The sequence below is a fragment of the Caretta caretta genome, chromosome 4 (assembly GCF_965140235.1).
Source record: "Caretta caretta isolate rCarCar2 chromosome 4, rCarCar1.hap1, whole genome shotgun sequence".
NCBI lineage: Eukaryota > Metazoa > Chordata > Testudines > Cheloniidae > Caretta > Caretta caretta.
In genome coordinates, this window is record NC_134209.1 from 42,413,320 (window position 1) to 42,436,373 (window position 23,054).

The window sequence follows — 23,054 nt, forward strand, 5'->3', positions numbered from 1 at the left end:
CTTCCGAGCAATATTTGCTGTGCAGACTCTAATAAAAAGTCAAGTTTATTATAGAAAGGAGTCCGGGTCAGATTTTCTGAAATTTTGCATAAAAGGCAAAACATCCAACCCTACATTTACTTGTATATTTTCCTCCACTCTATTCATTTCGACAAAACAGCACCCCTCAGATTTCACGATTGAAAACAACAAATAGCTCTTCAACACAACCCACTTTAGACTGAACAACATAACAGCATAACATGCAGAAGGGTAGTGAGTTGCATTCTGAGTGGCATATAACACAAAAGAAATAGAGTAGCTTAGCTTGTATTCCTCTGGTAGAGCACAAGCAGCTGTACATTCAGTAGATAACAGTTTTACTGGCTACTTTCAAAGCATGAAGTCAGCCATGGAAACAAATAATAGAAGATTCAGTAGCTACATGCATTCTCTTTCTGTAGCAAAAAGTTTTTCAGGAGGAGGGAGAGAAAGAAGGGACCTGGAATGTGGTTCATACTCCACACTGGCAATGAAAGGGTTAAGGGGCATTGGTGAGCTCAATTAGCAACTACAAGCCATGTCAGGTTCAAGTAAGGCTAATATGTAGGGAAGGAGCTTCGTGGCAAATATAAAGAGAAGGTTTCAGGGCACAAGGGGAAAGAAGCCCAGGAGAGTAGGCCCTGGAGTTCTCTCCTGAGAAAAGAGCTCTGAATTAGTCAGGAGAGAGACTAAGAAACTACAGGGGTGGATAAAAGAACCAGATCTCTTGGGGGAAAAGCTCTGGGCAGTATTGCTCACTACCAGAGCCAGAAAGGAGCTCGGCAAGAGGGCCGAGGAACAGACCAACATAGGAACAGCAAGGAGTTGGAAGGAGCAGACCTTGGCTTTTCACTACTATGTCTTAGGACCAGAAACCAGAGGGGGTGGGGGGATCTGGGTTCCCCTCCCCAAACTTAGGAAGGTGGTGTGAAACCCCCTGATGCAAGATATAAAGACTACCGGAAGCCCTGAGACAAGAAAGTGGAAGGACTACTGGACTCAGGTTTAGGGGCCAAAAACCTGACATAAGGTCATTGAACTCAGAGGGCTGAGCCTGAGAAACAGCAGACCGCTGCAGGGCCAAAGAGGCTGTAAGGAGGGGGTGACAGAGGAGGCGATCCTGCCAAGCCCAGCCATGAGAGGGCATGCTGGCTGGTGAGTCACTGCTCCGTAGGACCTGTCCATATTAGTATTTAACCTTGTTATGGTGCCTGAAACACTTGAGGACTTTTGTAGGTACAATCTGGGCTAATTAGATTGTGAAAATGAAATATTTCAGCTGACTCAGTGTCCTCTAAAAATGGATCTCCTTACAGAGGAGGAAGCTGAACGTCCTTCCAGCACAAAGATAGAGAAACAAAAATTCTGCTGTGGTACAGTCAGTGATGAGCTGCCAAAATCTTAACAGGTTCCCTCCTCACCCCACGAGGGGGTTGTTGCCCACCCCCGCCTCCCGGGACTCCTGCCCCATCCAACCCCTCCCCTGTTCCCTGACTGCCCCCAGAACCGGGCAGGAGGGTCTTGTGGGCCACGGTAGTGGGTGCCCACCCTTAAGAGCCAGAGGGACCTGCTGGGGGCCGAGGTGGGGAGTCCCGGAGATGCTTACCTGGAGCAGCTCCCAGGAAGCATCCGGCAGGTCTCTCTAGCTCCTAGGGGCAGGGGAGCGTAGCTGGGGGGGAGCAGGGCTGGAGCACCCATGGGGAAAATTTGGTGGGTGCAGAGCACTCACCAGCAGCTCCCTGCCCCGCCCCCAGCTCACCTCACCTCCGCTCCGCCTCCTCCACTGAACACACTGCCCCGCTCGGCTTCTCCGCCCTCTCCCCCGGCTTCCCGCGAATCAGCTGTTCGGCAGGAAGCCTGGGAGGGCTGAGAAGCAGGCGGTGGCTTTCCGCTCAGGCCGAGGGTGGTGGAGGTGAGCTGGGGCGGGGAGCGGTTCCCCTGCACTCCCCCTCCCCCCGGGTTACCTGCTGCAGCGTGGGCACAGCCCCCCCCCCCCCCCCGTGCCCTCCCCCGCCCACTTCTGCCTCCCTGGGCCTGAGCAGGAAGCCACGGCCTGCTTCTCAGCCCGCCCCGGCTTCCCACGTGAACAACTGATTCGCAGGAAGCCGGGGGTGGGGGGGGTGGGCGGAGTGGAGAAGCAGAGCGGGGCGGAGAAGGAGGAGGCTGGAGCACCCATGGAGGTGGCGCCCAAGGCACCACTTTTGGCTGGTTAAATTTAGAAGCCCTTTTAGAACCGGTTGTCCCTCACAGAACAACCAGTTCTAAAAAGGGCTTCTAAATTTAATAACCAGTTCTAGTGAACCGGCTCCAGCTCACCACTGGGTACAGTCTATACTGATAAGCATACCAGATGCCTTTTGGTGGATATCCATTGTGTAAATTAATAGTGATCTACCTTAGGAGAGTGAGATGGAGAGAAGAATCTCAAAAAATCTCTAAAATGGAGAACAGATTTTTTTTTTTTTAGTCACTTTGAGACTTAGCCAATCATTATGGGAGAAAAATTCTTAATAGCTGAAATATAGTCTATTTTCTTATACCTTGCTTTTCATTAGTGTTTATGAATCATTTTCAATTAAAGAAAGACTGAGAAAAAGCAAACCAGTGCACCCAGCCAACCAGCAACAAGTTAATTGCAGTGCTATAAAGCACAACTCTAACCTGCCCTTTATGAATTTTGTGTGGCGTGCTGGCTGGAAGGATTTACGTTGCTTAATAAAGCCATCCTTGTGCTTCACAGGCAGACTTGCAGCTAGTCAGTGAGGTATGGTCTGTTTGAAAAATGTAAATAAGAAAAGGGAGGTGGTAAATCCCTAATACATAGCCGGTATAAAAACCATCAATAATCAAAACAAGGTTTCTTTGGGATATGGTATTTCTATAATTTGTGCTAAATTTAGATTTAATTGTAAAATTAAATCTAAGTAGTTTTACTAGAGTGTCTCTTTTACAACTGAGTTTTAGCAGTAAAGCTTTAGAGATGTTCTTACCATGCTTCAGATGTAGGCAGCTGTCATTCTGGGGCCTGTACCTGTAGAAGATTGTTGTTCTTTAACAAATTTCTACTGAAGAGATTTTGCACATTCCAAATAAGTTTTATGATACAATATTATATAATTTGTTTTGTTCTTTTTTATGGTTCTTATACCAGCCATTTTGTTGTTTTTTAAATATATTTTTCAAGTAAAAGGAAAAGAAAGAGACCTCACTGATGCTTTGAGCCAACCTATAAGGCAGCTGTTAGTGTACAAAAACTAAAATGTAAAAACACAATGGAAATACTACAGTGGCTACTAAAGTTACATGAAAGGATTATTTAGTGTCAAATCACAGGTCTGACACACTTTCTTCTAAGTCTAAGTATGATAGGGAAATGGGCATAAAGGAAATAAACAAGCAAAACAAGACAATAAAGATGGCAATGGATAAGTTCATCCAAAGTGAAAATGCCTATTTGATGCATGTTTAATCACTCACATTCAAAATAAAATATTTTAAATATAAAAAGATGTGAATCAGAAACAAGTGAAAGAGCTGAAATGGAACAGTCAGTGCTGGTGGTTGTGTGTGTATGTGTCTGTGTGTTTGTTTTTGTTTGGTTGGTTTTTAAAAAAACAAAAACACCACCACAAGAGAGCCACTCTCAACATACCTGCTGTTGACTCCTGTAGCTTCTCTCTCTTCCTCTTCTTTTTCTTCCCCTGGAAGATAGATGAATTTACCATACCATTCTATATATAGAATTATTTTTCCTGTGTCCTCTCCACCCACTAACTATTAAACGAATTCTGTGCATAACATCCCAAATCGGAGGATATTGTGAAAAAGTGGCATTGAAGCAATAGCATTTTCAATGTAGTTAAACCCAATCTCACATTTCTTCCAGCTGTTCCAACTGTAGTCACAGTTTTACCCTTTTCATGCTTATGGAGAAACAGGTGCAAGGGCCTTAGAATGCGTTTTTTAAATGTGACAAGTCTTCCAGACACCTAGCATTTGCCAGCATTATTTGGTCACAGGTAGACCACCAACAGAAATATTTTCTTGCCGATGTAGAAACACTAGGTCAGTGCCATAATTTACAGTCCTAAGATGTCTTCATAGATCATCTTAGAATCTAACAGGAAAGAAACAGTTTCATGTGACACCAACAGAAGGGTTTTCCAGGTGCAGAAATAGCTGGCAACTAAACTTGCCCTCATGTTATAAATCACCCAGTAAGAGTTTGGTCCAGTATGTTAACTGTAAAATCAAGGTCCTGTGTGTCCTGAGGCTGAAGAATTTGCCATAGAAGCCACCCTTGGAGCAGAATTGTGTTCCAGAAACTAAATTTTCATTAAGAAATTGCTAGTCCTTGTGCTTGCAAAGATAACCTTTTAAAAACATGAACCTAGTATAAAATCCATGCAGCATGGTCTCTGAGTTTGCAAAGAGCCTGAAACAATATCTCAAAGTCATGAACTGCCCCACTCACGTAGATGTGGCATTAACTGCGGAACGTTACCTCTGAAACATGACGACATGCATTTATATGCACCATAATAGATGGAAAACAACAAACAGTAAGACATTCTGTCTGGAACAACTTTTGTTATGTAAGTGCATGCAACATTTGTGTTATTGGTATTGAGAGAATGGATTACTCCTTTGAAGCTCTCCATGATCATGCCAGTCAAATTGTGGTCATCAAGATTGCTGTTCACTCACGAATGCTATTTCAATTGACTACAGTATTCTTACTCACTGTCAAACTGTTGGACGTATAAGTGTTCCATCTCCTAGTCAGCTACATTTCAGTGATGGACAAAATACTTTATTATATAGATTGCTTTGTCATCCTTCAGAATTAAAGATACTATACATAAATATAAGGTAATATTTAGTTTTCAATCCAGTTTAGGGGAATCGAAAGTAAAAGAGTTACCTTCTAATTGAGGTTTTATGCTATAAAAAGTTGTACTACTTTTAACTCGGGCTAATTTGCTTTCTGCTGCCTGATGGATTGCTAAGTAGTGGCATAATAAAAAAAAAAAAGGTAGGTATAGCCAGTCCATCTGAACAGGGACATATTTACACAGAAGCCCTCCTTGCAAATCAGATCTTGTCTACACTTGAAATGCTACAACAGCACAGCTGCACCACCATGTAGTGCTTCAGTGTAGACACTACCTATGCAGACAGGAAGGGTTCTCCTGGCGGAGTAAGTAATCCATTTCCTCAAGAGGTGGCAGCTAGGTCAATGGAAGAATTTTTCTGTCGACCTAGGGGGTAGGTCACACTGGAGGGGTAAGTCAGCTTCACTATATTGCTCAGGGGTGTGGATTTTTACACCCCAGAGCGATGTACCTGAGTCGACCTAACTTTTTAACATAGACCAGGCCTAAGACATTTTTAAAATCAACTACATGATACCAGAAGCTTGCTCGGAATATATTGAGTTCAAATGCAGTTTGTGTTTACCATATTACTCATGAGTGGCAGGATAAAGCTCTCATGTTAATAGGTAAAGTGATCAGCCAAAAGGATTGGTGAACAACTCTTGATTTGTATCAGCTCCTCTATTCAAGTATCTCAAAGCACTTTTGCAGACACTAAATTCCAAATACACGTGTGTTAGGTATGTCTACTTCACATGTAGAAATGAAGGCACAAAGTGTTAGATTTTACAAAGTTTTTTAGCCACTGAATGCAACAGAATGGATAAGGATAGGCCATGAAAGGCTTTACATGTGACCAGAACTCCTGCCTTCCTTTAACATTACATGAGCACTTATGTGACCACATGGCAATCATGCCAACCCACACAGTAGAAGAATGTGTCAGTAACAGTTTCCCCCTTCATACATGAAAGAGGGCAGGGCCTCATCTGTGATCTTTTACAAAGCTTCCATTTTTAGCTAGGCCCACAATTTTAGTTTCTGTTGGCCTTAGCCCATTCTAACTGCCATCTCTACATCCTTCAGCAACGTTTCTTCCCTGCCCTACATTGCTATCAAAACTCTGGTCTTCTAAACCTCCTTGGGATGGTGACCCAGCTAGTATTCGTTAAGAGTCTGTTACCAAACATTATGCCAATTTCCACACAGCACTCTTCCAATCCTGGCCTGCATCACTTCTGGTGTTCACCTCCTTGCCTGTCCTCAGCAGAGCGCCAATAGCAACAGATAATTGGATATGAATAAACTTCCAGAGGCTAGGTCAAGACCAAACACTTAACTCCTGAGCTAAACCAAACTTCAAGGTCTTCAAAAGCACATCAGCACCCTGTTCCACCTATACCGCTAGAGAGAGTGCCTCTTTACAGAGCAGCGGTCATGATGCAACATGCAGTTTGGGAATACCAGGAGAGCAAGACCTTTTTTGCTTGACCTTGTCATCTGAGGTGAAATTATGAATACACTGGCGCATTAAGATAGATGAAAACAATTGGAAATTAGATCAGGAAATTCGGGAAAAGCTAGTTGTCAGCATTCCCCAAAAAAGGTATTAAATTCTGGCAGCTCAGACATTGCTACATTAACACTATTTTCTTGGGTCTCCCGTAATGGTGTTATCAAATGACAGACGTAGTTTTGCTAGCAATTTCTCCCTCTTTACTGACGAGGATCCCAATACAATGTCTTTTCAAGAATACCATGAGATTTTTTTTTTTTGCCAAGAAATGTTCCTTCTTATGAGATTTCTGAGAGCACCCGAATAAAACAAAAGCATCACACTGAAGGGGTGGGGGGAGAGACTATGTTGTGTAAAACTAAGCCACCAGTACATTAGTAGCCCCAAAACATAGTGACATTCCAGGGTATTTACACCTCATGTACTAGATGTATACTGACCAGTCTAAAGTCCAATTCAAACATAACCAGGCAAAGTGACCATTTAAAAAAAAGCGAATCACTGTTGAAGCAATTTATTTTAAGTGATAAACTGCTCTTTACTGGGCTCTTCTGCTCATCACCCCTGCTAACACAGAACTGTATTCTGATGAGAGAAAGGTACTGCAACCTTGCGTCCAAGAGCATACGGTATAATATGCTGTGTCCATCATATGCATGCCCCCAGAGAAGCGTGATGAAGTACTACACAAAACAGTTGGTGACACCAAAAACAGGAGTGCCCTCATTTGCAGTATCAGAATACCCAAGAGTCTCAACATGGCACTTCTGCCTCATTGTCAGAATGTAATGGCTAGCAGCACGCTCTGATTTGGGGTTGAAAATAATGTCGACACAGTCATTAATCTGGATGTGCTGCACTGGAGATGGACATCAAACCTAATTTTCCTATATCTTGTAGTTGCCCAGGTTGAAAGGACAAGTGTATAAGGGTAACTAGTTTATTGCCAGCGTTTCCTCACACTGGTGCTGGTTCTCCTACCCAAGGCACTGTTACAGTAAAGGATCATCCCATCAAACACTGAAAATAAGTCTTTTCCTCTACTTTGGATCTTACTCAGGGTGGCTTCACATGCTGAAAACCTTAGTGACAATTTGATTTGGTATTTCAAAATAATTTAGGATTTTTGGAGAAATGGAAAATTTTAAGATTTGAGATAAAGATCTGTTTGCCGCAAACACACTGATTTTTATGTTCTCCTATAAAAGTGGCCATTCTGTGGAAGTTCTCTCAAAAGAAGATTTTTGGATAGTCATCGGCCAAGACCAAATGGAAAACAGCACGTGAAATTTGAAGAGAGTTACTTTCACAGGGCTATACATAGTAATACAAGAAATTGTATAGGACATATGATAATATTGGGGAGGGGGAGGAAATCTTAATGCAATAATTCTACATATTGAACTTTGAGTTTCCTCTTTCACAAAAATATGAGGCATCATGCTCATGCATTTCAAGACAGAATGCATCAGTCAGAAAGTATTATGGCTACAAAGTTTTCCAAACTTGGATGTTTAAAGTTTTGGTCTTCACATCTATATGTATTCTCATTTTAGGCTAGGATTTTCAGAGAAGTCTAAGGGACTTAAGGTGACCAAACTCCCTTTGGTTCTTTTGACAATCTCAGATTTATTTAAATATTAAATATTTACTTCACTCACTCAGTTCTACACTAATTTGTTGTGATGTAAGCAGCACTAATGCAACAAGCAAGCAGATTTCCTTAAAGGAAAGTAAATACAAGGCTAAGTTTTTATGGTCCTTGACCACCCCACCTCCCAGAGCCTTTCACAGTAAAAATCAGTTAGGAAACACTAGTTGAAAATATCCATCAAGTGAATGACTTACATAGTTATCTCTTGCAGACCAGCCTGGGTAAAGCTGCATATGTAGCTGCCTTTCTTTCCGAGCTAGTTCATAATATTTAGCTTGTTCTTCACGGGAGAGAGCATGCCACTTGAAATAAAACAAAGTGTTAAATTAGGAAATGCATCATACCCAAACAATGTGTCTCATGAACAAATGTTTGTGACCTTTTTTGGTCCTTTTCCACTGCAAGTGGAGAAGAAATTCATTACTTATCACAAGCTCTTGCATTTCCTACCCAACCATTTGAACATTTGTCAGCATTATAAATGTCAGCTGCCTGGAGCTAGACAAAATTTGTTTATGCCAACTACAGGATTCTCCATATAATCTATTCAGGGAGCCATGATTGCCCACCATCATGTGAGAAGTCCACAGTACTGATAATAAAAATAAATGTGCCTTTACGCTGTCTTCTCCATTTCACATATCTGAGTGCAAACATTAAAGATACATCTACACTGCAGCAGTGAAACTCTGCAGTTGTAGCACCATAGTGTAGATGTTTCTTACAATTGACGGAAGGGTTTTTCCATCAGCGTAGTTAATCTCTCTCAAAAGGAAGTCACGAGATCAATGGAAGAACTTTTCATCAACCTTGCTGCATCCACTCCAGGGATTAGGTCAACCTAACCCCAGCACTTGGTGCAAATTTTTTCACAGCCCCAAGCAACGTACAGAGACTGGTCTTTTTTAAGTTAAGACTAGGCCTAAGGCTCGGTCTACACTCAGACGTTAGGTTGCGATAGCTACATTGGTCGGGGTTGGGGAAGCCACACTCCTGACAGACACAGCTATGCCAACCAAACCTTCAGTGCAGGCACAGCTGTGTCAATGGGAGAATGCTTTCATCAGCAAAACTAACTTCATTCAGGGAGGTGATGTTCCTAAATTTATGGAAAAAACCCTCCCATCAGCATACAGGACATATGCCTACGGGACAAGAGAATGCTGGCATAGCTATGCCAGCATACTTTCCACAGTGGAGAGACAGCCTAAGTAAGGCTCCAATACAAGAGAGCCTCCTGTCTTAGGTTTAAAAACAACTAATATATCCATATTCCTATAGGCGCGATTCTAACTTGAAGGCTGGTAAATGAAGTTACAGAAAGAACGTCAGAAGCTATTTGGGGAAGGGACTTTTTGTTTGGTATTTGTACAGTGCCTAGCACAGTAGGATCCTGTTCCATGATTAGGACTCCTAGGCACTATTGTAATACAGAAAATTAACTTTTGCAAGTTTGCTCCAGTAAGGCAACCAGATAGTCCAACTGCATCCTAGTAACCATCAATTCAGCATTATAGTGGCATCTGCAGCTCTGCCTGTGACCTAATGCTGTGACCTGTCCCCCTGCAAACACTAAGCCAGTCTTTTGCTGGCTCCTTGGTGCAGAGAAAAGTTTCTAAAAGTACTGGAACAAGGACATTTCTCCTTTCCATCTTCCTAGCTTCATTAGTGAATTTTCCAAAGGCCAAAAAAGGGATGCTTTGTTATCACCCACATTTAAAATCTAACCTGCATAGTTGGTGGGGCACTGCCAGATAACAGGGTCAGTGTCCAACCCTTTTCTACTTCAGAACTAAAGGGTTTATATAACTTTTTAAACTTGTGCAGAGTCAAGTTCACTGTTTTCCCCAGAAGAGCCATTTCCCTTGTTTGTTTGGATTCTTCACACAACATGGAAGAGTTGTTTTTAAAAATAAATGATGTGACAAACTAGCAGGGAGACTCAGAAGCAGGAGTGCCCACCTGAAATTAACTACTTTTAACAAAGGACTAGGATTTCAGGTCAAGAATGTCCTTTTAATGTCTTTCTTTTTGACACTTCGGTTTAAGATGCACAGTAAAGGTTTGGGTTTAACTTAGCAAATTCCAATATGTTGCTGAAAGCATAACAATCTATCCTATTTATGGCTTTCTACCAGGCTAAATGCATGGTATCTCAATGCTATCCAAAGAGCACTGACTACTCCAGAATAAATAATGTTTGTCTTTTACATCTGAGCAGTCAGTCAATCTGGGACACCCAGTAAAAGGAAAGTAACAGCTAGGGAACAAATTCCACACAAAGAACGCCATTCAGGCAGCAGGCAGACACAACTACGACAGCCAGATTTCAATAGAAAGAGAGGCTAGACGAGAAAGGTCAGAGTACCTCAAATAGCTGCCAGTTTAAGCATTTCTGCTCCAATGCACGGAAAGTGAAAATCCTTAGGAAAGTGTTTAAGACAAGACACATTTTTGGGAAAATTATGCTGTTCAGAGCAAAATGATGCATTGAATATAGCTGCCATATGACCATGAAAATAGAAACATCTTTCTAATAAAAGAAGCTCACCTTTCTGTTCAAAACTTAGTAGGAAGTTTACATGTAACATGAGGAGGTGAAAGTGCAGTGGCACGAGGAATTCCATTCTATTTTTTGGGGTCACCGGTTCCTAAAGGTCATGTTTCTGATGTGGCAGAGCAGCACAAGTTTCATTTCTCATTGGCTTAATTGTTCAGACCCCTGGACTACCCAACAAAGCCTGGACTTCAAAATCTTGCAGAAGATTTTCTTGTACAAGTGCAGAGGCCCCTTTGCATAAAGGAGATGTTCTCCCATATCACATCTCTTGCAAGTCAGCTACACATGCAAATTAAGGTTTCATTTTTTATTTTTATATAAATAAATAAAAATATAAAGGATATAAGTTCAGGGTCTAAAAAAAGAACTCAGGACATCAAAAGAATTCAGAGTTTTTTTCTCTCTCTTTTTTTTTTTTAAATCAGAAGACATATCTAATATTTGCCTGTGGTGGATGCAACAGTTAACAGTTCTCACTGATCCCAGAGTGCTGACAACTTAAAACCTAGACTCTCGAGAGGCTCAGAGAATAGGAACTCTTCCCACTTGCATCTAGGAGTTTGTCAAAGAGGTCACCATTCCACAATAGCATCAGAATGCCCAAAAGCCTGCAAAGGTGTCAGAATACAAGCTCTTTGAGGCAAAGACCACATCCCTGTGTTTAATTGACAAAAGGCAATGAAAGGGGATGAAGGAGAGATAGCAAATAAGGGCTCATCTGCACTTGACACACTAGAGTGGTGCAGCTGCAGCATTTCAGCATAGACACTACTTACACCAACAGGAGGGGCTCCAATCAGCACAGGTAATCTACCTTCCCAAGAAGAGCTAGCTAGATTGACAGAAAAATTCTTCCATTGGCCTAGCACCGTCTACACCGGGGGTTAGTTGGCTTCACTGTGTTACGCAGGGGTGTGGATTTTTCATACCCCTGAGCGATGTACCTGGATCAACCTAACTTGAGTTTAGACCAGGCCTAAGGTTACAAACACTCAAAACGTACATGTACACACACACTCACTCACACACAACATAGGTTTTGTGTTTGTTTTGTTTCGTTGAGGGAGATGGGGTGGGGTGGATTAGTTAGAAAGTAAGAGCCACATAAAGTTGTTGACACACCTTAAAAGTAGGTCTTGAGGTACATTAGTGAGATTAGCGGGGTAGCCTGGATTAAAAGATTCTGAGATTTGTGAGATAAACAAAATGAAGCATCAAGGCTAGAATGATTAGTGGAGAGGAGGAGAGCGAGTCTCATTAGGCAGGGCCATGAAGGCAGTAACAAGAAACTTGAGTTTGTGATGGAGAAGGGGCAGCCAATGAAGTGATTCAAAGAAGAGGGGGAGGGGTGTGTGGTCAGACTGCCAGGCACAGGAGATACCGTGGTAGTTTCATTTTGTAAGTATTCAAAGGAATAACATGAATGTTGGAAACTAGAGAGAAGAGCGGTTGCAGTAGCCAAGACAGGAGGAGAAGGGTGTGATGAGAGACTTCACTGTTTAAACAGATTTCTTCATTTGGAGGGAACAAGTAGCCATGTTATAGCAGAGAAACAGCTCTGCTATAGACATAGTTAAAGTTGTTTCATTTTCTGTTTTAAGGTGGATTCTACAGGCTCTAAAACCCATACACAGACTCCAACTGTCTTGAAATTTGCTGTGACTCATGGGAGTGCTGGGTAGGGTTAGTGGTCCAAATTTGGGGTCATTGTTCCCAAGAATCATCCCTTCTAAAAACCCAACATTTTACAAAGTCGTACAATTCACGGAGCAGCACGGGGATGTTGGAGCAGTGAAGAGTGTGCAGAGATTGGGAGGGGAGATTAGGAGACAGGGCTCTGGGGCTTTGGCAAGGGGAGAGAGATAAATGGGGATTGGTGGCAAGAGAAGGAGATCAAGGGGAGACGATGCAGATGTAGACAGGATGAGGTGTGGTAGGGAGATATTGGGTGGGCAGGGATTAGGGGCAGGGGCTCTGTCAGTTCCATATCTTCCCCTCTTGTTTGAGGTGCCACCCCCCCCCCCGCACTCTTCTCCTCTTGTCCTAGCTGAGCTGCAAAGTGGGGGCAGATGCCTTCCATTCACAGATCCATCAATTGGGCAACAACTGAGGGCCAGAGGGGGAACACCTCACATAATGAGGAGGATGAAATGGCAGGAAATGATCCCTTCTTTCCCTGACCCTCCGTGTGCCAGCATCTGGGAAGGCTAAGGGTACATCTACACTACGGAGATTACACCAGCATAGCCGTGCCACCATAATCCCATATAGTTCAGAGCTTCTTCAAATCCCCATTTACACAACTGAAGTCAGCCAGCTCAGAGATGTGTGAACTGCTCCACTAATCTCAGGCAGAGAAACAAGGAGATGATGCAGGGGCAGTGAAAGAATTAACATGCAGCCAGTTCATTCTGTGGCCTGGTTAATCACTGCCAAGGAGCCAGGGGCAGTGGTACATGGGGATGCAGAGAAATTGTTTTAAATAAACCAGATTAAATTAAATACCCCAAAACTTCATTAATGTAGAGTTAAGCTTACTTAGTGGTGCCTCGTGCCCTTCCAGAACATAAAGAGTGGCTAATTTTAAACCTCTAAATACCAGGAAATGAATTAAGGTACATGTTACCCCTTCTTTGCGCAGAGACAATCGGTATATTTCTACAGCACCTAGCACAATGGGGCCCCAACCTGGTTGGCTTCTAGATGCCACCACCATATAAAAGGTTAAATAATTTTTATGTCAAGTACTGTGTATTTAGAGGAATATTCCAGGGAGAGGACAAAAGTTACACAGGCTGACTCCAATTGCGTAAACGGGGATTTGCAGAAATTCTCACATCTAAAGTATTGCATAAGGGAGGAAGAAAACGTTCAAGATGCACACAAAATAGCTTATTCAGTCTTTGTTAAAGCACAAATGGGAATTTTCAATCTTCTGGCCACATTAAAAAAGAATAATCATAATCAAATAAAGCATGCTTTGATGGAGTCAGGAAGCAAAGTTTACAATATTCTTTACAAACAGAACCAGAATCATATTGACACCAAACTCTGATTTAAAAGCCAAGGGCTTTAGGTAGCTGGCACGCACAGCTCAAACTAAAGAAGTCCCAGAAGAGAAAGAAAAACTGTTGTTGGCAGTCTTAGAACTTGCACAGACAGACAGACAGGCTTTTTAATCAGGTTACTTGGCACGTATTCTGATCTGATAATCTCTAAAGTAAAGTAAAAATGCAAGGTACCAAAGCAACACAGCTTCACTATATCTCCTTGGCTAGTTTAATCATGCTGGGCATGGATAGTTCTAAGGTCTGATCTACAGTAGGAAGATAGGTTGGTATAACTACATCACAAAGTGGTGTGAAAAATTCACATCACAAACAATGCAGTAAACCAACCCAAGCCCTGGTGTAGACAGCAAAGATTCCTCCTGTCAACCTAGCTACCACCTCTTGACGATTATCTACAACAATGGGAGCATCCCTCCTCTCAGCACAGGTAGTGTCTACACTGAAGCTACAGCTATGCTGCTGCTGCATTTTAAGTGTAGACAACTCCTAGGGATGGATTGTGGTCCTACTTAGAACCTGCATTTTATTTTTAGATCAATTGAATCTAATAAAAGTCTCTTTCCACTTGCTTTTTACTCCCAAGATGGAGTTAGTAAAATATTAAGACAGTCCTTGGTAACATACACATTAGACACAATCACAACTTTTTGATTGCAGCACTGGACCTAAAAGAGAGGGGTAAGTCTAATGATATGGCTAACTCCCCTGCATGACACCAAGATGACCGTTTTTATTTTTAGTTGCATATCCTTGCTTCTACTAACGATGTAAATACGTGTATTCTAGTCAGCACATCAAGCCAGGAAGTTAGCCTTTTTAGAGGGTTTTGAGGCAATATACAACAATTACTAGTATATACATATTACTGTACATACCCTTCTGCCAAGAATCTGGTTGATAGCTGCGCTCTCTTTCAGAGTACACTCTGCTACGACGTTTGCTCTCATTTCTTTCATGTATAACATAAAAGCATTCAGAGGTTTTTTAATGTGAGGTCTTTTCGGCTCTTGCTCTTTTCTCTGTTCGTGCTGAGGCTTCCTAAAACGTGGTGGGGGAAAAGACACAGTATCTATTTACCTTTAGCCTAAAAGTTATTGAGAGGAATATTTCCAAGCTTCAATTTCAAATTAAGGATGTGCTACTGTATGTTAAGTGTGAGAGCTCGTGTTTTATCTACTACTGCAACTTTTGAACTTACAGTAGAATCTCAATGTTATGAGCACCAGAGTTATGAACTGACTGGTCAACTACATGCTTCATTTGGAAAGAGAAAGGATGGAGATGGAAGGCAGAAGAGGAAGATGAAAAAGGAAAAGCAAATACTGTACACTACTGTGTTAAAGTACTAAAAAATAAAAGGGAAAGTTTAATAAAAGTTCTGACGAGTCAAGGAAACGGTTTCTGGGTTGTTGCATTTAAATTCAAATGGCTAAAAACAGCATTTTTCTTCTGCCTAGTAAAGTTTCAAAGCTGAATTAAGTCAATGTTCAGTTGTAAACTTTTGAAAGAACAACCGTAACATTTCGTTCAGAGTTATGAACAACCTCCATTCCTGAGGTGTTCGTAACTGAGGTTCTACTGTATTCTGTATTTAGAACTGAATTTAGTGCTCAAGGAGGAGAGTGTTGGATTGGCAGTCCTTGATGATGAATGAAATTGTACTTTATTTATCCATGAAACAAACACTCTGCCAACATGTTTCCACAGTGCTCCAGAAGGCCATCTTTAGGGGTAAAAAAGTAGCTCAGTCTCCTTGCCCATTTATTTCTTGAGCGCTTTGTGTTCATCTGCTAAAAAGAATGCCAAAGTATAGTGGTGGTTTTTACAGTCAACACCTTTGCACTAGAAACTGACTATCAGCTCACAAGCCTAGCTTCAGATAAGCCACCAAATGACAAAACAGCGTTCGGCAGCTACCATCTTAGATAACATTCAAGGGAGTGGCCGAGAAATAAAGGCTTCATATCAATAGTGCTCCCATGAGCCATCCACTCCCCACTTTAGTTATGGTAAACTTTTACAGAATCATAATTCAGAGTGACCATGAAGGACACTTGTTTTGTTTTTTATTTCTCAGCTCTCCTTTTAACTATTAATCTGCAAACACTTCAGGATTTAAGGGCTAGCACAGAGAGGCAGACTCACACATGCATTAAGTCGCTGTCAGTATGTGGATGTTCTTGTTTGACTTGAGGTGTTACAATAGCTGGGTGAGGGATTCCAGTTGTGTGAGGGCCTGGAGGACCAGGAATCATATGATGTGAAAACCTAAAAACAAACCAAGTAGAGAGTCTGTAACAATAGGAAGAACAGGCTGCATATCCAAAACTTGTACTTTAGCAGTAGAACACTACAGAGCTTGCAACGAAGAAGATGTAAAAATTAGTTAGCAAAGATTCATGCATTGTATCTAAGCTTATTCAAAATAGGCCAACATTTTGGACTGAAGAAGTTATTTTATTACCTCTCAGATAAAGAGATGGCAATGTGCACAAGGAGGTGTAACATACCTATTGTTGCACTAGACATCAATAAAAATACACATTCCCTTAACCAAAAAGTGCATTTCCACAGCAGCATATAAATACTGAAAATATCCATCACCAGCCAACAAAGGAGGGAACTGCCATGCGGGCGGGGGGGGGGGGGGGAAGAGGGGCGAGAAAGGGGGCGGAAGCAAAAAGGAAGAGAAGAGTCCTTTCAAAAAAACCCCCATAGGTATGTCTGTATTTAGTTTTGAACCTTTTGCTTTTCAAAACATTTTATAGTAAATATGTAAGGGTCCAAGATCATTTCCCCTATAACCCTACTTCTCCAACACTCTGCGCTAATCTTTTAACTCTGAATGCAAATCTGGTATTCTGGGAGGAAAAACCAACTGGTTCTTCCAGAACTAGATTTCTTTCCCTTTCATGATGTCAAGGCAGAAGAAAAAAAATCATCCTCTTAATCAGGGGTGCGCTCCTCAAAGTGCTGAGCATTCTGACTCCAGTCAAGCAATGCACTTAAAGCACATGTTTATCTTTGAGCATGCGAAATAGTCTCACTGCTGTCAAAGCAAGCACGTGCTTCAGTAGCTTGCTGGATTGCACTCCCAAGTAATCAGTACTTGCAGGATCAAGCCCAAAAAGAGAGCAGTTTACTGCATTTGTTAATGTTAAAGCTTATGCTACAGTGATTTGCACAAGAGAACGTAGTAACCCAACAGAATGAGGTTGGGAAGGGGCAAAGTTTGTTGTGGAGAGAGTAGCTATTTTCCTCTTGGATACCCTGACTGAGACATGCTTGTAGTTTACCTGAAAAGGAGTAGAGGAAGAGTAATTAAACACAGAAACCCATATAAAAAGTTGTGAGGAGACCACCACTTAAGTGGACAATCCAAATCCCAGTGTGAAAGCAAAGCAAAATGCAGAGATGGGACATTGCAACCTTGTGTACACCAAGCACAGGATGTGTAAGGCATCTTTTGAGAGTGCAAAAGCATTACAGAGAAGATTTGGAGTTTGGCATGGCTAAGTCTCAGTTAGCATTGCTTGCTTGCTTGCACTAATATGCAAACATAGTGCCTGATTCACACACCAGTACAGACAGTGTGTGTATTTACAGCTTGTTGGCATCCCTTTCCTTCTAATAGCTCTGGGCTAAGAAATTCCAACTTCGGAGTAGTTCTGCATATTTCCACATGGCACACTACCCAATTTGAACTATTTAAGAGTGTAATTACATAATTCAAACTAGAATGAGAAGTTTTGCCTGGTTTCATATTTGAAGAATAAAATCTTGGGTATTTCCTAATATAGTGTGTCTAACAATAATGCCCATTTTATATTAAATGGTTTGATTAACGGTTAACACAGTTCGTAAGTGTTTCTAATGTCAATACTTCACTGACTGCCAGGAAAATGCTGAATGAGACTAGTGTGGGATCCAGGCAAACTGTACATACACAAACATTTTAAATAAAAATTATACATACATTTTTCGCTGACTGAAAAGTAAGCAAAGGCAGACCAAGATGCAAGCAGAAGAGCAACTTGCCCTTTAATGCCAGCAGTTACTCCCCATTCAGTCATTCACCTCCTACACCTACCTGGACATGGAAGGGTCGACTGAGAGTGAGGATGGGTAGGGCTGCCTGAATCCACTCGAGATGGGATATACAGGCTGACCTTGCCTGAGGTCACAGAAGAAAGGAACCCATCAATAATATGATATTGTATTAAAAAATACCCTAGAGTCACAAGCACTTGATGGGAACTCAGCATGGTAGCATAAACAGTTATCTGCCATGTATTCTGTAGCTCATGGGTGTCTACATGCTTGCACTGAATAAGATTTCTCTCTCGCCCACTGAAAAGATATTCATTATCTAGGTTTTGTTTAAAAAAACCCAAACCATTGCCTAATTTTAAGTCATTGGGCCAGATTCCAATACCCTCAACTCCTGTGGAACAGTAGTCCCAATGCAATTAATGTACGAGTACCAGAATCTGGCCCACTGTTAGTGTATTTACAGTGAGTCCCACAGAACTATTTGGAGAGTTTTCTTTTTTTTTTGGGGGGGGGGGGGTGGAATCTTTGAAACCGAGGGACTGTCTTCATTTTGCATCTTGTATAGTATGTCACAAGTTGTCAGCACTTTTAAGAAGCTAAAGAAAACTTTATATTTATTAATAAAATATAAATAAAATGAAAGTACATTTTAGTCACTTGGGCTTAAGGCTCTTTTTTGTTTTTGTGCAATCAAGTGACTAAAACCAGCTCATTTGAAATCCTACCATTCTTTAGAATGTCTTAAAGATATTGTCTCTCTATATGGAATTCTATCACCAATTAATGCTTCAAAACACTTTGAACTTTTTCTGCTTAGTTCACATCATCTTTACTTCCAGTTGGTGTTGATGCAACTCTTGAACAAGGATTAATGCACTTAAGTAACGAAGTTCAGACAGAATAATTGATCCAGCTTTGAAAGACTAAGCACAATCAATTCTATTCAAACACTTATTGATAGACAGATTTAGTGTTAAAACTGGGATTTCCAAAGCTGCTGGCATTTTTTATGCTCAGGATAACAGTTTTCACACTTCAAGTGAGCGTGTGTGTTGGGGGGTGGGGGTGGGGGGGAGAACAGTGCTCAAAACCAGAAAAAAAGAAGAGGTAGAAATCTCAGTAATGCTGCAGCACAGAATTGAGCTGGAAGGAGGCAGAGCATAACGGACTGTGGAATATGTTCAGGTATGAGCGAGCACTGCTGAATAGATTTCCAAATTTGACAATTAGCTAGTCTCTCCTTTTCTTCCTTCTCCTTTCAGTTTCCTTCCTCCCTTCCACACCCTCCCACTTTCTGGATCAAGAAACTATTCAGAAGTGCTGTCACTTAACCAAAGCTGGCAGAAGGACCACCAGAAATCATCTGGTAGTGGTGGAGGCAGCGGTTCAGTCTCGAGACCAGTGAACATTAAACTGGAAATCAGGTGCTCTATCTTTGCTATTAACTTACTATGTGGCTTTCAGCAAGTGATTTTTGTCCTGATTCCACAAGGCCCAGAGCTCAGACTCAGACTTTACGTCCAGAAGGGACCATCATGATCATCTAGTCTCACCTTACCTCTTGCACACTGCAGGCCACAGAACCTTGCCCAGCCACTCCTGCAGTAGACCCATAACCTCTGGCTGAGTTACTTAAATCCTCAGATCTTAATTTAAAGACTGCAAGTTTCAGAGAATCCACCATTTACTCTACTCTAGTTCAAGCCAGCCAGTGACTTGTGCCCCATGCTGCCAAGGATGGTGAAAGACTCCCTGAATCTCTGCCAATCTGATCTGGTAGGAAATTCTTTCCCAACTCTAAATATGGCAGTCAACTGGACCTTGAGCATGTGGGTGAGACCCACCAAACACCTGAGAAAGAATTCTCCGTAGTAACTCAGAGCCCTCCCCATCTAGTGTCCTATTTCTGGCCATTGGAGATATTTGCCACTATAAGCAATCATCATACCACCCCCTCTATAAACTTATCAAGCTCAGTCTTAAAACACTTTATGTATTTTTGCCCCCCTTGGAGGGCTGTTCCAGAATTTCATTCCTCTCACCACCAGAAACCTAAATTTCAAGTCTAAACTTCTTGATGGCTAATTATATCCATTTGTTCTTGTTCCAACTTTGGACCTTAATTTAAAGACTCTTTCCCTGCTGTTTAGCCCTCTGATGAATTTAGAGCAATCATTTCTCCTCAACCTTCATTTGGTTAAGATAAACAAGACACGCTCCTTAAGTTGAGAGGCTGCTCAGCACCTTGCATATTCTGGTCTGAAATGTATGTTGGTTTCCCCTCAACCTAAAATTGGGATGATAATACTTACCATTAGGTATAGGGTGACCAGACAGCAAGTATGAAAAATCGGGATGGGGTGGGGGATAATAGGAGCCTATATAAGAAAAAGACCCCAAAATCAGGACTGTCCCTATAAAATCAGGACACCAGGTCACTCTAATTAGGTAGGGCACAGAACCGAGTGACAAGGCGTGGGATTCTAATTCACTTAACCCCTCTGCATTCAGTTTGTCCTCCTATAACTATATATATTTGTTATCCATTCTAAAATGCTTGGAGATTCTCAGACGGTAAGTGTCAAGCATTATTGATCATCCTGTGATGGGAGACCCTATACATAAATACGAGCTCCTGAAGGAATCCTACTGTGAGCATTGGGAGTAGGATCCTTATACTGCTAGCGTTAAAAATTAACAAAATATATGAACTCTTCAGTAACTGAGTACTAATCTCAAATCTTACCATTTCTGTAAGGAATGTAATATAAAGTTTGTTCTCTATTTTGGTGCAGTTTTCAGTTAAAAAAAATCCGTACTTGAAAGTTTGTTACAAGTCATTGCAATTTTGGGTTGTTAAAAAAATTGATCTTTAATTCCTTGAGACCTGTTTTTCTGCAATCCTACCAAATGCCAAGAGCCATAAGTGTGAGCCATAAGAACTATTCTCACTTCAAAGTGAAATCTATGTATTTCAATTTCTGTACATGTTAAAAAACAGATCCAATTTATTTCAAAGATCAACATTTTTGATCTTTCAAGCTAAAATAAAATAGTCACTTCTCTCACTGTAGTAATGTTTTTCTTAGTTCATAAATTCTACAATTAATTCAATAATCCTAGAGAGGATGTGTATGAACATATGTCTAAGCAGCAGCAAGAGGATCTTACCAGCCAAGAGGTGGCGTTATCTGTCCTACACCACCAGGAGACAAGGGATAGAAGGTAGGGATATCAGGAGCTGGAGGATGTCTGGACATGCCTGTCAGAGAGTATGAATAAGAAGTTTGGTATTTGAGTGAAAATGTGGTGATTAATGCTATAATACAAAACTAACATGGTGAACATCACAGTAAAAAACTGTTGTTCTATACAAGAAAGTCTAGCTTCATTTTTGGTTAGTATTAGAAGAAAACACCATTAATTCCAGCCTTTAGAATAATAAATAGAGCTTGCATCCTCGACTAGGGTCAGGATTAAAAAGAAAAAAAAAACCTTGTGGAAAAAGTAAAGGGGAAGGAGGGAAAAAAAACCAACAAACATGACTATGAATGCAGCCACCATGAGATCTAAAAAAAATGTATGGAGATGCTTTGGCAATACTTCATCTCTGAAGTGTTGCACTGAAACTACTGACAGAGTCTTGAGCAAGTGTTCTGAAGAGCCAAATGAAACAAGAAAAACAAAGCATTTTCAAACAGGCAGCACGCCAGAGCTAACAGCTGAGGTAAATTGTTACTTGTACATTTTTCACTGGTTCCCTTATGAATTTACAGATTTTGGAAACTTGCTACCACAGAGGATCAGTAGTTAATTAAGAAGCATTTTCAGGCCTGTAATGGTCACACTTGATATGATTCATTTGGCTTCTGATTGTCACTCCAGCTCCAACTAAGCTCTTCATCATCAAGTTGACTCCTGTGGGCTCCAAGGTCAATCTGAGTTGCACTAGTGTTTCATGGAAAAAAATAAGAGTCCCATGAGAAGTGATCCATCAGTTCACATTCCCCAGAATACAAAACCCTACAAATGTAAAAATCACCTCAAGATTAAAGCTAATCCTAGTCCCAGCTGGGTCTGTGGTTTTCATGTTTTACCTAAAACTCATGCTCCAAGGAGAGAAGGAATTATGGTTAGAGGCCAGAGAGACATTGGTTTATTTAAAATGATGCGTTTCAGGAGGAGGAGGGGTTTGGAACAGCAAGAATTGCAAATTTAACGTCACATGTTAAATCAGCTACTTTAAATTCTATATTAAATATTTATATAGGGACACTCTAAAGGTGAAAGATGGAACATTGTGATCTTTACTTTGAGACTCTTATTGTTGATATTTTGACCATAAATGGAGATTTAAAAAATCAGTTTAAGATTAAGGGATTTAAAAGGGTAGGTTAGAAATCTTAAAATTGTTTTGGGGGAGGGGGTGAGCATGGCAAAAATGTCACCCTAATGATGTTGCTGCTACTCTCTCAGTTTTGAGATTTCAGTAGGAGCTGAAATGAACAATTTAAGACCAGAAACTGAAAATTCATCTATGTTAAATTCATGGTTACAGGAAAAGTGATGGCTGACAGAAGAGAACTTTCATTTGGCTTATTCCCAGAGTACTCCATCTCCTTTTTACAGATTCTATAACAAGAATTGCCATACTGAGTGAAAACAAGCCCAGTGTCTCGCCTCTGGAAATGGCCAATCCCCAATACTCCCAAGGAATAAGAGACCACTATATTGTGTGCAATCAAATTGTTCAATTTTACATAAGGGGCTGGTGCTATTCCTTCCCCAAGCCCTGAAACATGCGATTGGATTGCCCTTATTGAGCTAACATACACGAGTTACTCCTGGTCCAAGCTATTCAGCCCTTTAAGGACTACAGCTTCAGTATAAAACATGTTGATCACTTGCAGTATGGCAGTAAAATGCACAGGCTGACTACATACCGTGTGAAAGTGGTACTTTCAGTTATTTGTGTGAAATTTACTGACAGTTTGAGGGACCCCTTGTTGTCATATGAAGGGACGGCAAAAAGGAAGGACTGCTCTCCTTGGACAATGCCTTTGTGCGTGTGAATAAACACATAGCAAAGAGTAAGAGTTTTGTAACTATTTACTAACCCTCAACTCCCAGATGATTCACTTTAAAGTCAGGCTGCACATGCATAAAAACTGAGAAAAAAATACTACACGATAGCCATTTCTCCAGGAACACAACAAAGCTCAATGGCAACCATTAAAATCTCTGCCTTTAGTTAAGAATGATTTGGGTGTGGCAAAACCAGTTCAAAGCCAGCACAACTCTT

At 41.2% G+C, this 23,054-nt stretch overlaps 1 protein-coding gene across 9 annotated transcripts in view; it reads right to left on the reverse strand.

Annotated features, from left to right (window-relative positions):
- LEF1 (lymphoid enhancer binding factor 1) overlaps positions 1-23,054 on the reverse strand; it is a 98,670-nt gene that overhangs the window by 13,723 nt on the left and 61,893 nt on the right. For 4 of the 9 annotated variants that reach the window (XM_048846679.2, XM_048846680.2, XM_075127568.1 and 1 more), the window contains 6 exons: positions 20,924-21,014; positions 17,790-17,873; positions 15,845-15,967; positions 14,575-14,737; positions 8,263-8,370; positions 3,674-3,722 (listed from right to left, as the gene is read on the reverse strand). In XM_048846679.2, coding sequence (XP_048702636.1) covers positions 3,674-3,722; positions 8,263-8,370; positions 14,575-14,737; positions 15,845-15,967; positions 17,790-17,873; positions 20,924-21,014 — 618 coding nt within the window. Of the gene's footprint in view, positions 1-3,011; positions 3,053-3,673; positions 3,723-8,262; positions 8,371-14,574; positions 14,738-15,844; positions 15,968-17,789; positions 17,874-20,923; positions 21,015-23,054 lie in introns of all 9 variants that reach the window. The other 5 variants (XM_048846682.2, XM_075127567.1, XM_048846681.2 and 2 more) reach the window with 3 other exon arrangements.